Genomic DNA, 13,215 nt, shown 5'->3' with positions numbered 1-13,215 from the left:
ATTTCATTTATGATTGTGTAGACAGGGTTAAGATTCTGGCATGAAACTACTGCTTATTTATAAAAGATCTGCATTAAAGCGATTGATACTAACATGTTGCTGTATGACTGACTTTCTTACATGGAACACAAAAGTCTGTGGTCTGAACAACTTTGAGTATTATTTTTTGAGTTAATTACGACTTTAAGTTTGAGTTATGAAACACCAGAGAAGTTACGAAAAAACTGAAAAAATGGTGCCGTGCTAAAACCGAGCTCATCACATTCTTGGGGTGAGTAAGGCAGAAAATGAGAGCTGTCTGACATTCCACAAGGAATCAACCCTGATGCTCACACAAGTCATAACTGTTCAAACAGCCCTCAAAGAGATCAACATACCCTCCCCATGTGCATGTTTTTTAACAATCATTTACTGTGGTAAATTCCCAGTGACAAGAAATTTGCTGGTCCAAATGAAAAATTAAATGCTGTGCCAATCAGAAGAGATCTAATGTTTATTATATAAAGTCGTATGATGCTGGACCAATGATGGTTTGCTGTGGGCGGAGCTACTCAATACATTTTTGCAGAAACAAAACAAGTAATCGACAAAAAGTTACATCTGGTCAGGACATGGTCAAATCAGAACAGGAAAACTGTTTGAGAACCATAAATATTTGTCACTTCTGAACTAATTCAAATGAAAGATCTTTCCATTCTGAATTTGTGTCTTATTTTACATAAAGCTGTGTGCTGTGCTGACGAACAGATATAGAATCATTGAAAAACAGCCCTATGGTCACAGCAGTGTACAGTATCACATCAGAGTTCTCTGAATGCTTGAAGAGTGGCAGTCTTCAGACGGCACACATGCTGACCCAGAGGCGTCAGGCCAGCGCTCTGATTTACACCGCCACTGCACTGGCATCAAGCTGTAAACAGTGTGCTTGAAGCCAAGACTCATGAGAGGCTCCATCCATATATAGCTGTCTACTCAAAACAACCAAATGTGCATCATTAGCACCATTTGGGGCCCACAGTTATTATTTATGGCTTTGTGGAGTATGACCAATTGATGTGTATGTGTGTGTGTGTGTGTGTGTGTTTGTGTTTCTGTTTGTCTTACCTTGCTAACACATTCAGCAGTTAATAAAAACAGAGAACTGATCATCTGACGATCTTGCCCAATTTTGCAGTCAAATCACAAAACTTGATCCAGCAGGTTAGGAGGGGATGGTTAACTATATTCTACAACATTGAGAATTTTAAAGAAATCACTATGCTACTGCACAGTACTTTGGGGTAATAGCAAGTTTTAAGGACATGTACTATGGCAATACTACAGTGTTCTTTGAATAACCTAGGTACACAAAATTGACACTGCTTAAATCCAATGAGTATGCAATACAACAGGGACCTTAGGATAAAGACATGGTTGAGAGGCAGTTGCTAAAATATACTCGTTCATATGAATGAAATGCATACAAATACCAGACTTACAGGGCTGGCCCTGTAACAGTTTAGCTTCCAAGCTTAAAGTGTCTCCTCAAAATAAACCCCATCTAATCCAAAACCTGTAGATGGGACTCCATCTAAACTCACTGGCACATAATTAGTCAAATACACAACTCAAAATCCTAAGAGTCCTTGGGTCTTTGGGGTTAATCTCCAGAACGGTGTACAACTTCAGAGCGGCTGCATTGAGATCAAAGCCTATTCATGAGCTAAACACAAAAAAAACGTTGACTTTTGGCCCTCTGCCACTGATGGATTGAGTCCTCGTCTCTTCTATTGTGAAGCAAGACTCCATTGGCTGAGAGCTGGATTGTGGGGTGAGACTGTCTGGGTCTGAACTCAGCAGGATGTGAAAGTGTAAGGTCATGTGGAAGGGGTTACATAAATTTGTGGGGTCCCAATGTTTGACTTTGGCACAAGCAATGGGCACCAACTGTGAAGATAAACACAATTTAGAAGATCACATGACAACATAGTATAGCCATTCTAGGACATTCAGTTACCCTTTACACATCCTATAAATTTAGACTTCAAGCAAACCTAGATGTGTGCTTCTGGGGCAATTTAACAAATTTCTGTGCGATCTAACAGGTGAGTGTTACCACAGTGATTATGAACACAACTCTTCTGGCTTCTGTTACAATAGGTCTCGGGGTGAAAAGGACGGTGGGAATTATCCTAAACATGAGTGTTTACATGTTGTCACTAATATGTGTGCATGTTTATATTTATGGTCCTCCTTTTCTTCCTTTACTCTACAAATGAACCATTCATTTCCTCCTCAAATGGTCCACACAGAACAGTTTTCTTTCCTGCCTAGTGTGTTGGGATTACCATGTTAAAGAAGAGAGACCCAAAGGGTGTGACAGCATTCTTGAAGCAGCAAGAGCCACACAAACAAGATCCATAATAGTACACTGATTCATCTGGTTATATTCAGTGTGAGAGATCTGCTATCTTCTTTGTCAACTCTTTTGAAAGCCTGATTTGTTTATATTAAAAAGATGTATTATAAAGCGATAGTTCGCCAAAAATAAAAATAAAAACTCAAACCTGTATAACTTCAGTTGAAAAACAACAACAACTGTTTTGCCCATATATATTATTTTGAAAAGGAAAAAAAATCCCCATTGACTTTCACTGTATGGAGAAAAAAATCTATTTTGTTGCAGAGAATCAGAAAATGCATACAGGTAGAACATCAGTCGTATTTTTCACATTATGGTCTGACTACTTATAGTGAGACTATATCTATGCAGCTAACAACTGATGACAATTTACTAAAAGATGAAGACTGTCTGTGCTTAGATTGTAACTTTAGCGTATGAGGTAATGAAATGGCATTAAAATGACTGATGATTAGCATCAATGCCTCAAAACAAACAAGTCAAAGCTTGATCCCATACATTACAGTTTGGCTGCTAGTGTACGCAGGACGAAACAGTAAAATCTCTTAGCACTGCATAGTACTCTCTCACTACTCCACATGTCTTGAGTTGTGTCTGTATGTAATGGTTGTCCCAAAGGTGACCAGTGCACCGTGATTTACAGGCATGTAGGACAAAATTAACCCTAAATGTCTTTAGTCAACAGCCCTGAACTCTGCCGGAATCCCATTATATCACAATGACATTTAAAAATGCTTCCCTTTTACTCAGACATCTGTTAACATTCACACTAAAAACTATTTGAAACCAAGCCGACTATCCTAAACTTGCTGGATGACCTATCTTTGTACACATCACTACATCAGAGAGTGCTCCAGCTGTGTAACAAACATGTGGTCTTGCAGGGTCAAACTTTAAAACCTGTAAAGAACATATGAAGGTTAATTGGTTAGTCCAAGCAGACCATAATCCCCATGTGACCTGTTCCACCAAATAGCATTTGCAGTATTGAGGACTATCCAGCCAAACATTAGCAGGGTTTGGTATGGACCGGACTATAACCAAATGTCACAATCTGAGTGCTGAACTAACATGACATTTTGTTTTTTTAGTAGTGGGAATGATGAGAACAGTGGTTTTGTGTCCATATCTAGAATAACAGACAGAAAGGAACAGAAGGGAGCAAGAGCGAGAAAGAGAGTGCTGTGATCGTGTTTTATACTCTGTATTGAACAGGTCTGATCAGGAGAAGCATCGCGAGCATTCCTCTACCTCAGCAATATGAAGAGCAGCCATGAGATCAGCCTTCCTGTTATCTCTCTCTCTCTCTCTCTCTCTCTCTCTCTCTCTCTCTCTCTCTCTCTCTCTCTCTCTCTCTCTCTCTCTCTCACACACACACACATACACACAAATCAAAGTTTGGGGTCTGTAAATTTTTTTTTATTATTTTTAATTAAGCAAGAACACATTACATTGATCAGAATTTACAGTAAAGACATTTATAATCTTACAAATAATTTTAATAGCCTAAATGATGTTGTTCTGAAGTATTCAATCCTAAAGAAGCATTATCTTTTCCAAAAAATTTAGTAAATTAAGTACTGATTTTTTTTTTTTTTTGAGAAAAAAATCAGTGTATTAGAATGATTTTTGAAGGCCCATGTGACACTGAAGACTGGAGTAATGGACTGGAGTATTTTTGATCATATAAATGAAACTGTGGTGAGCCTAAATGTTTTAAATGTATAGAAAAAAACATTCATGCCAACCCCAAACATCTGAATAGTATTGAAATGTGTGTGTGTGTGTGTGTGTGTGTGTGTGTGTTCCAAAAGGGCCTGCCCTAAAGGTAAGTATACACTCTCAGACACACATATCAGACAAATCTGCCCACTAGCAAAATGTAGCCTCACATTTACAAACAGATGCCTACACATTAAATATCATAGACAAGGTGTTTGTTATTACTGTCGAGACCCCCTAGTTATAAAAACCTTGCAGCTGCATTTCTCATGAAGCCTCCTGAAGAACAGAGTGGTGAAATTCTTCAGTCAAGAGTCATGATCTTAGAAGCATGCGGTGTTACTCTGAAGGGTTAAAGTTTAACACATCAGAGCAGGCTCAAGAACAGTCCTCTACCTGACAACAGATACAGACAAACCTCAGACCTCTCTGAAGCATCTGAGTAAACCTGCTCTTCAAACACAACTACTAGATAACCCTTGACCCTTGAACAAATGTCTCTACAGCGAGGTGGGTCGAATTAAAGATCGCCAAGTCGCCCAGAGACACAAAAAAAGGACACAATAAATGGACCTAATTTAAGCCTCCGACATCTTGACAAGCAGTGGTGGGCTTGAATGAATGAGCGTGAGGCTATTTTGCTTTTAAACGCAGTTGTTTCCAGTTACCTCTACAGCTACAGATCACTGAGCCAGAGCTCCAGTGTTTCCTGAAAAACTGAACCATATGCAGCTTGGCCGGTTTGGAGGAATGGATGTTTATTTAGATTGACTTTGTAAATTGTACCCGGCTCACTCAATTACAAGGACAGCGCGATTGCTCACAGGACAAGCCCAGCAGCGCTCTTGGAGACGCTACACTCCAGGTCAGAGGAAGTTCCTCAACAAATGTTTGTGGTTCAATCAGCAGATGTAGCACAGCGCAACCTGCTCGGAGCGTAATTGTGGTTTGGAGTGAAGAATGAGCATATGAGTGTACTAATGACAACGTACTTCTACTCCAAACACTTAATTTTGCCCCTCTTTCCGCCCCCGTTCTTTCCTTCTGGGCTCATTTTCAATATCAACCCGGCAAACCCAAACACAAAAGATGAGGCTAAATTGAGTCCACACATGTCAGTGTTTTCAAACTCGATGAAGATGAAGAAAATATGGTTTCAGATAAAATATACTGCCTTCTTTTTTCACCTTCAGGGCAGCAGTCACCTTTAAAAGAGAACGAAAGGCCAAGAGTGTTGTACACATACACACTTTCCTTCCTCTCTGCATGGTTGACCTCTTTATAGGCTTGCTGAGATGTAAAGGAGACAAGTGTAATGCAGAGAACAGCTGGCGTGACAGGCTTGAGCATACACACACACACACACACACACAGACACATTTGGAAGACCCCGATAGTCATGAAGAGAGGTCACACACAGACACAGTCAAACCGGCTCTATGAAACCTACAGAAAAACAGCAGTGTGCAGTCAGCTCTTAGTGGATTGTATTCATGCTGAATCCACATTTTCACTCCACTCGGCTGCTTTACCTGCGTCAAGGACAGTACAGACCACCAACACACACTCTGAGGACTAATTCATTAAAAACACACACTGACTAAAGGTCCTATTCAAGTATAACACGGATAACCAGCGCAATGCATCACCACAAAGACATTCCCCTATAGCTAAAGTGTATTCTCACACTATTGACGCAGTCAGAAAGCAGCAGTACAGTAAAAGTCAGTAAAAACAGCAACAGTACCCCCTGTCTCCCACCCCTCCCCCGTCTCAACCCCGGTAAGGTAAAGCCATTAGCACCTCTAAACTCCAGAGTTGTCTGTACTCACCATGCTGTAGGCTGATTGTCCTTCCCTTCATTAGATTCATTTTCCAGCGATTGTGGCAGCGTCCTGTGCCGCAGTTGAGTTTGTGTGTGCGTGCAAGTGTGCTGAGTGGGCAAGTTTGTGTGTGTGTTGCTCACTAACCCTTCCAAACTGCAGGTCTCCGAAACACTGACACACTCCCCACACACTGCAGCAGCTCACGAGGTAAAGACCGCCCACTCACTCTCTGCCCCTCCCCTCTCACACTGCCTGCCCGTCTGTCTCAGAAACTTCTGACCACACCCACAGCTCAAAGACCCTCCCAATCACACTCTAAATTAGCCGCTGGAGCAAAGCAGACACAAGGGAAAAATAGTGTCAACACAAATATGCAAACTACATATTAAATACAGTGGGTAAAATAAGTATTGAACACATCACCATTTTTTTTTAGTAAATATATTTCTAAAGGTGCTGTTGATATGAAATTTTCACCAGATGTCGGTAACAATCCAAGTAATCCATACATAAAAAGAAAACAAAATTAATGAGTTCAGAAATTAAGTTCTGTGTAATAAAGTAGAATGACACGGAAAAAGTATTGAACACATGAAGAGAGGGAGGTGCAAAAAGCCATGGAAAGCCAAGACACCAGCTGAAATGTATCAGTAATTAGAAAGCAATCCTGCCCCTTATCAGTCAAAATTAATATTAGTTGGTTCAGTCCTAACTGATGGCCTATAAAAAGGTGTCTCATTACCAACATGTCACACAAGAAACATTTCATGATGGGTAAAAGCAAAGAGCTCTCCATACAGGAGGCGTCTTGAAGCTGGCATTAACAACAAAGGCTTCTGTACCAAAATAATAAATAAGTTTCAGTAAGCGTGTTCAATACTTTTTCCCAGGGTCATTCTATTTTATTACACAGAACTTAATTTCTGAACTTATTTATTTAGTTTTCTTTGTATGTATGGATTACTTGGGTTGTTACCGACATCTGGTGAAAATTTCATGTCAACAGCACCTTTAGAAATATATTTACTGAGAAAAACGTTGACGTGTTCAATGCTTACTTTACCCCCTGTAAAAACTAATTCAAAATATTAATATATAATATACAGTCTAACCAAAAATTATTCAGAGTCAGACACCAGATATAATTTAATATTTTTTTACTAGTGGGTGCAGGACACTATAGCTCATAAATGTAAGTGAGGATAGCAAAATAAAGTGAACTGTGACATATTATACCCAACAATTCTTCATACAGTGGACTACCAGTAAAATCTGGGATCAAAAAATATTCAGACACTTTGACCTGAGCATGTTTTGCTTAAGTGTTTTTTTTTAATTGCTAATGCAAACTTTTTACACCACAGATATAAAATGTATCATTGCTTGGTAATTGGTTGACCTTAAAGGGATAGTTCACCCAAAAATGAAAATTATGTCATTAATGACTCACCCTCATGTCGTTCCAAACCCGTGAGACCTCCGTTCATCTTCGGAACACAGTATAAGATATTTTAGATTTAGTCCGAGAGCTTTCTGTCCCTCCATTGAGAATGTATGTACGGTATACTGTCCACGTCCAGAAAGGTAATAAAAACATCTTAAAAGTAGTCCATGTGACATCAGAGGGTCCGTTAGAATTTTTTGAAGCATCGAAAATACATTTTGGTCCAAAAATATCAAAAACTACGATTTTATTCAGCATTGACTTCTCTCCCGGGTCTGTTATGAGCGCGCCGTTCACAGCACATCCGGTTCGCGAACGAATCACTCGATGTAACCGGATCTTCTTGAACCAGTTCACCAAATCGAACTGAATCGTTTGAAACGGTTCGCGTCAACAATAAGCATTAATCCACAAATGACTTAAGCTGTTATCTTTTTTAACATGGCTGACACTCCCTCTGAGTTCAAATAAACCAATATCCCGGAGTAATTCATTTACTCAAACAGTACACTGACTGAACCGAGCCAGATAACGAACGAAACATTGACTCGTTCTCGAGTCAAGAACCGTTTCTGTCGGACGCGTGCGATTCGAGAACCGAGGAGCTGATGATACTGCGCATGCGTGATTCAGACTGACAGACAGCGCGTCTGAACTGAACTGGTTCTTTTGGTGATTGATTCTGAACTGATTCTGTGCTCATGTTATGAGCGCGGGTAAACCGAAGGCTTGAATCAAGGGCAATCATCGCCAATAAAGTCATTACGTCGAGTGCAAAATAACTGGTGAACCGTTTTCGGCAACCGGTTTATTGAATCAAACTGTCCGAAAGAACCGGTTCGCGGAGAAGAACAGAACTTCTCATCACTACCGGTGATCCGAAAACCGATGCAACCGGTTCTTGACTCGAGAACGAGTCAATGTTTCGTTCGTTATCTGGCTCGGTTCAGTCAGTGTACTGTTTGAGTAAATGAATTACTCCGGGATATTGGTTTATTTGAACTCAGAGGGAGTGTCAGCCATGTTAAAAAAGTTAACAGCTTAAGTCATTTGTGGATTAATGCTTATTGTTGACGCGAACCGTTTCAAACGATTCAGTTCGATTTGGTGAACTGGTTCAAGAAGATCCGGTTACATCGAGTGATTCGTTCGCGAACCGGATGTGCTGTGAACGGCGCGCTCATAACAGACCCGGGAGAGAAGTCAATGCTGAATAAAGTCGTAGTTTTTGATATTTTTGGACCAAAATGTATTTTCGATGCTTCAAAAAATTCTAACGGACCCTCTGATGTCACATGGACTACTTTTAAGATGTTTTTATTACCTTTCTGGACGTGGACAGTATACCGTACATACATTCTCAATGGAGGGACAGAAAGCTCTCGGACTAAATCTAAAATATCTTATACTGTGTTCCGAAGATGAACGGAGGTCTCACGGGTTTGGAACGACATGAGGGTGAGTCATTAATGACATAATTTTGATTTTTGGGTGAACTATCCCTTTAATTGGTAATTGTGTTATTTTTGATTTTTGGGTGATATTTTTGTTTGATTGTGATGAATTTTATGCTTTTCTATCAAGTTATCTGACATTATCAAGATGAATTTGTTCTGACACAGTTTAACTCTGATTTTTTGTCATATTTTATTATCATTTTCTAAACTACAGCAAATAAACTGTGAATTAATGTGAGAAATGTTGAAGCTGTCTGAATACAATTTGGTTTGACTGTAATAGCATATAAATAATATTAATATAAAACATCCAACTGAACTCACTGACTCGGTTAAGTAAGCTTAACTGACTTTATGTGATGTTATAAATGGGAACAGCACTTTTAAAATTAAAATGTTTACCAAAATACATAATTCAGTCAAATTTAATTTACTGCACAGGACTCTTGACAAAACACAGTTGGAAACACTGTAATCTGGCTTTTCAGTGAGAAAGCTACATACACCCAGAGACTGGCTCCCCGCTGACAGAGTGAATGGACACACAGCTTTAGTGGGAGGAGAAATGCTGTCCAAGATGAGTGATTGACCCTTGATCTGCTCACCACTGTCTTAAGATGAGAGAGGATCAACCAGGAGAAAGACAGACCGTGAGGGGTAAAGTGAACATGGGGCACAAAGGGCCGGTGCCTCAGCCAAATGCACAGCTGGTCTAAGCAGAATTACAGTAAGTCACCTCTAAATACACAGTTTATTAACTGAATGATTAATTAATTATTTGTTCCTCAGAATGCTTTTTCTTTCTTTAAAGGGTTAGTTCACCCAAAAATTCTGTCACTAATTACTCACCCTCATGTTGTTTCAACCCAGTAAGAGCTTGGTTCATCTTCAGAACACAAATTAAGATAATTTTTATTGGAATCTGGAGCGGTCTGACCCTCCATAGACAGCAATGCAACTGAAATGTTCCCAAGTCCAGTCTTTTTTTTTTTTTCTTTTGCGCACAAAAAGTATTCTTGTAGCTTCGAGAATTGCTGATGAACCACTGATGTCACATGGATTATTTTACAGATCTCCTTGCTACATTTCTGGACTTGGGAACATTTCAGTTGCATTGCTGTCTATGGAGGGTCAGACAGCTCCAGATTCCAATAAAAATTATCTTAATTTGTGTTCCGAAGATGAACAAAGGTCTTATGGGTTTGAAACGACATGAGAGTGAGTAATTAATGACAGAATTTTCATTTGTGGGTGAACTAACCCTTTAAAGGTCTTTATGCCTCTTTCTTGTCCATCTGCAGTTGTTGTTGCTTTTTTTCTACCATTACATTGCACATTTGTATATTAAATTACTATCCAAACTTGATGACAGAATTGTCATTTTTGAGTGAACTTCAACCAAAACTTCTAAATAGCAAACATGTCCACAATAACACTGCATCCATATGTATACTACTGTTAAAAAGTATAGGGTCTATAAGATTTTTTCATGTTTTTGAATAAGTCTCTTATGCTCACTAAGGCTGCATTTATTTAAAACATTAAAACGGTGATATTATAAAATAATTTTACAATTTAAAATAACTGATTTCTATTTTAATACATTTAAAAATGTAATTTATTCCTGTCATGGCAAAGCTAAAGTTTCAGAATCCATTACTCTTCAGAAATCACTCTAATATGCTGCTTTGGTAGTCAAGGATATCTCATACTGGGCAAACAAACGTAATTCAGTGTTGATAAATTGCTAAACACAACTGGTTAAATAGGTTTAAGCAATTTTTCAACCGATGCCTTTTAGTGTCATCTTGGATATTGATTTTCTTAAATAACATTGACAGGGCCCTTAAATCAATAATTTAACCATAATCAGCAAACACAAAACATTATTTCATAAATGAAAACAGATGTAATTAATATTGTTCAAATTAATTTGATATTTATATTTCCCTGCTTGAAACAGCATGGGAAGCCCTCATACTCAAACATTTAGCTTGAGGCTAATCTGCAAGAGCACAAAGGAGATTTCAACTACCACACTGCATGTGAACCTGAACAATGAATTAAGGTCATACTAATTTGAACCCACATATGTGGGTCAGTGTATTTAAGTTTTTCATCACTGGGTTAGGTTCGTCTATTTTTATAGGGGTCTTGTATAAATAGAGCCTGTGCAGTGCACAGCCCTACCTCACTAAACTCTCTATGTCAAGGATGTGACCATTCCTCAATTAAAATATATTTACTTTTAACCAGGCATGTAAAAAACACATGTTCCTTTAGCTCTAGACCAGGGGTCTTCAACATTTTACAGGCCAAGGATCACTTGATGGATAGACAGATGGACCAGGGACCCCTGTAGTGTATAAATAAGTAAAGCATTTTAAGCCATATTGATGTATTTATATACTTTGCTATCATGTCTACATTGCACATTTAAATTTTTTTTATAAATGTACAGTCAAATCTTATACAATTAAAATTAAGCTGAACTTTAGCTTCTTTTTGTTGAGCTTTATTTAACACTGTATTTTTATTTAAAGAGCAGGTCAGGTTTTTGAAAAATATCCCTTTTGCAGTTTATAACGTAGCTATCCTTAAATGAAAACAATCTGCAAAGTTGTTAATCAAAAAAAAAAGTGCATGATAAATAAAAGATATTTGCATAATCCCCGCCTGCCCGTGAAATATGAGCAGAGTCTGACCTGCCCACAAACACTTCCGCTAATTAGTGTGTTTACACTTTATCATGTTGAGAAGATGCTGTGTTCAAGGAAACCACAGAAATACAATTCGAACCTTTGGTTGTGTGCATGTCATTTTACCGAGGAATGCTTGGCTTTTATCTTCGTTGCCTTCTAATCTTCTTAATTTGGACTAACGCGTCTCCAAACCACAACCTGTAAGTACGACTGATACATTATGTGTACAATTTCAATTGAGTGCTAATATGTGATGTATACCTAGTGCAGCTTTAGGTTTCCAGGTAAAGCACTGTAAGGGAAACAGGTCAATTTAGCTCAAAGGGAATCATTTAAGATTTTAAAGGGAATTTGAACAGAATCACTGTTTCACGGCTGATCACTGAAACGGCCAGCGATTCACTGAACGAGCCGTTTTAACATCAAATCTGCGCTGGATATTAATATCCAAAGTATAGTGAAAACACTATTAATTAGCACAGTAACAAGATCGGCAGTTTAAGACATTAACTTGTGAGCACAAAACACAAGATACTTCTCTTTTCAATATAAATAAGGCTTTATTAGATAAATCTAAGACATATAAACTAATCTAACACATAAGCACACGCACTCACACATTCACACAAGTTGCAGGAGGATAGAACGTTAGGAAAGAGTGAGTTTAAGAGAATGAAAATGTGAAATCCCAAGTTTACAGCAATACGTGAAATTGCATAGACATGAACAACCATTTAATCACTTAATTAACCCTCGCACTGAGTTCCTCAATGAGGTTTAAAATTATATTAGATAACACCAGTACAGATGTGAGTCTGGAGGTTACTTGCGTTGCCTGTTTAACGGGGTTCCCTTTTGTTGTCGCTGAAAAGGGGGTTTCCCGAAGTTGCTGATTGGCTGGAAGTTCAGTAGTCGTTGAAGTGACGTCTTGGGAAGCCCGTGGTTGGGCGTAGGCTGAAGATGCGGAGTTGTGGGCTGGTTGTAGTTTCAGACGGGCACGCGAGGTCAGACTCGGAGACACGGCGTTACAAAACTTAACTCAGAACACGAAACTCTCAAACGGAAAAGAAAAGAAGTAAAGTTTGACGAGACTAGGTGGTGTTTCTTCTCATCGTGGCTAAGTAGCAGCAGGCGTGCAGGCCGAAGCACGCTGGAACGGCGCTCGAAGAACGCTAAAAGTGATAAAGCATGACTAAAAGCAAAGGCTAAAAGCCGGCATGACTGATAGCAAAAGCTAAACGCAAGCTCAAAGCTAAAAGCTAAAGCTAGGAGCAGGCTAAAAGCCGGCATGACTGATAGCAAGAGCTAAACGAAAGCTAAAAACTAAAAGCATGACTAAAAGCTTAAACTACAAGCAAAGCTAAAAGCAGAATTTGATGGTGTCCTGAGTATTTAAACTGGCCTTTTGGCCACACCTCAAATGTTGTCTTGACCAATTAGATATTGTCTTTTCTCAGGGTGTTCCGATGTTTGTCCCACCCATTCATAAATCATATGTTATCTTATCAAGCTCGTGGTCCGAATTTTCCCGCTCTTGCAGGGTATAATTTGGACATGATTCCTATAACAAGAATATGATACATTTGACAAATAACTGAGGGTCAGAAACATTTCAAGCAAGAATATTCGAACACACACATACTAAACATGAATATGATCCCTT

General features: G+C 38.8%; 1 protein-coding gene across 5 annotated transcripts in view; it reads right to left on the bottom strand.

The window, feature by feature from the left end:
- Window positions 1-13,215, bottom strand: part of LOC109070058 — an 89,248-nt gene that overhangs the window by 56,071 nt on the left and 19,962 nt on the right. For 3 of the 5 annotated variants that reach the window (XM_042727830.1, XM_042727832.1, XM_042727831.1), the window contains exon 1: window positions 5,956-6,143. The exons of the other annotated variants lie outside the window; for them this stretch is intronic. In XM_042727830.1, coding sequence (XP_042583764.1) covers window positions 5,956-5,958 — 3 coding nt within the window. In that variant the 5' untranslated portion in view covers window positions 5,959-6,143. Of the gene's footprint in view, window positions 1-5,955; window positions 6,144-13,215 lie in introns of those variants that run through there. 5 annotated transcript variants of the gene reach the window in all.

Source organism: Cyprinus carpio, chromosome B7 (genome assembly GCF_018340385.1).
Source record: "Cyprinus carpio isolate SPL01 chromosome B7, ASM1834038v1, whole genome shotgun sequence".
Taxonomy (NCBI): Eukaryota; Metazoa; Chordata; class Actinopteri; order Cypriniformes; family Cyprinidae; genus Cyprinus; species Cyprinus carpio.
The sequence above is the reverse complement of the archived record's forward strand: the minus strand, read 5'-3'. Positions and strand labels throughout refer to the sequence as shown.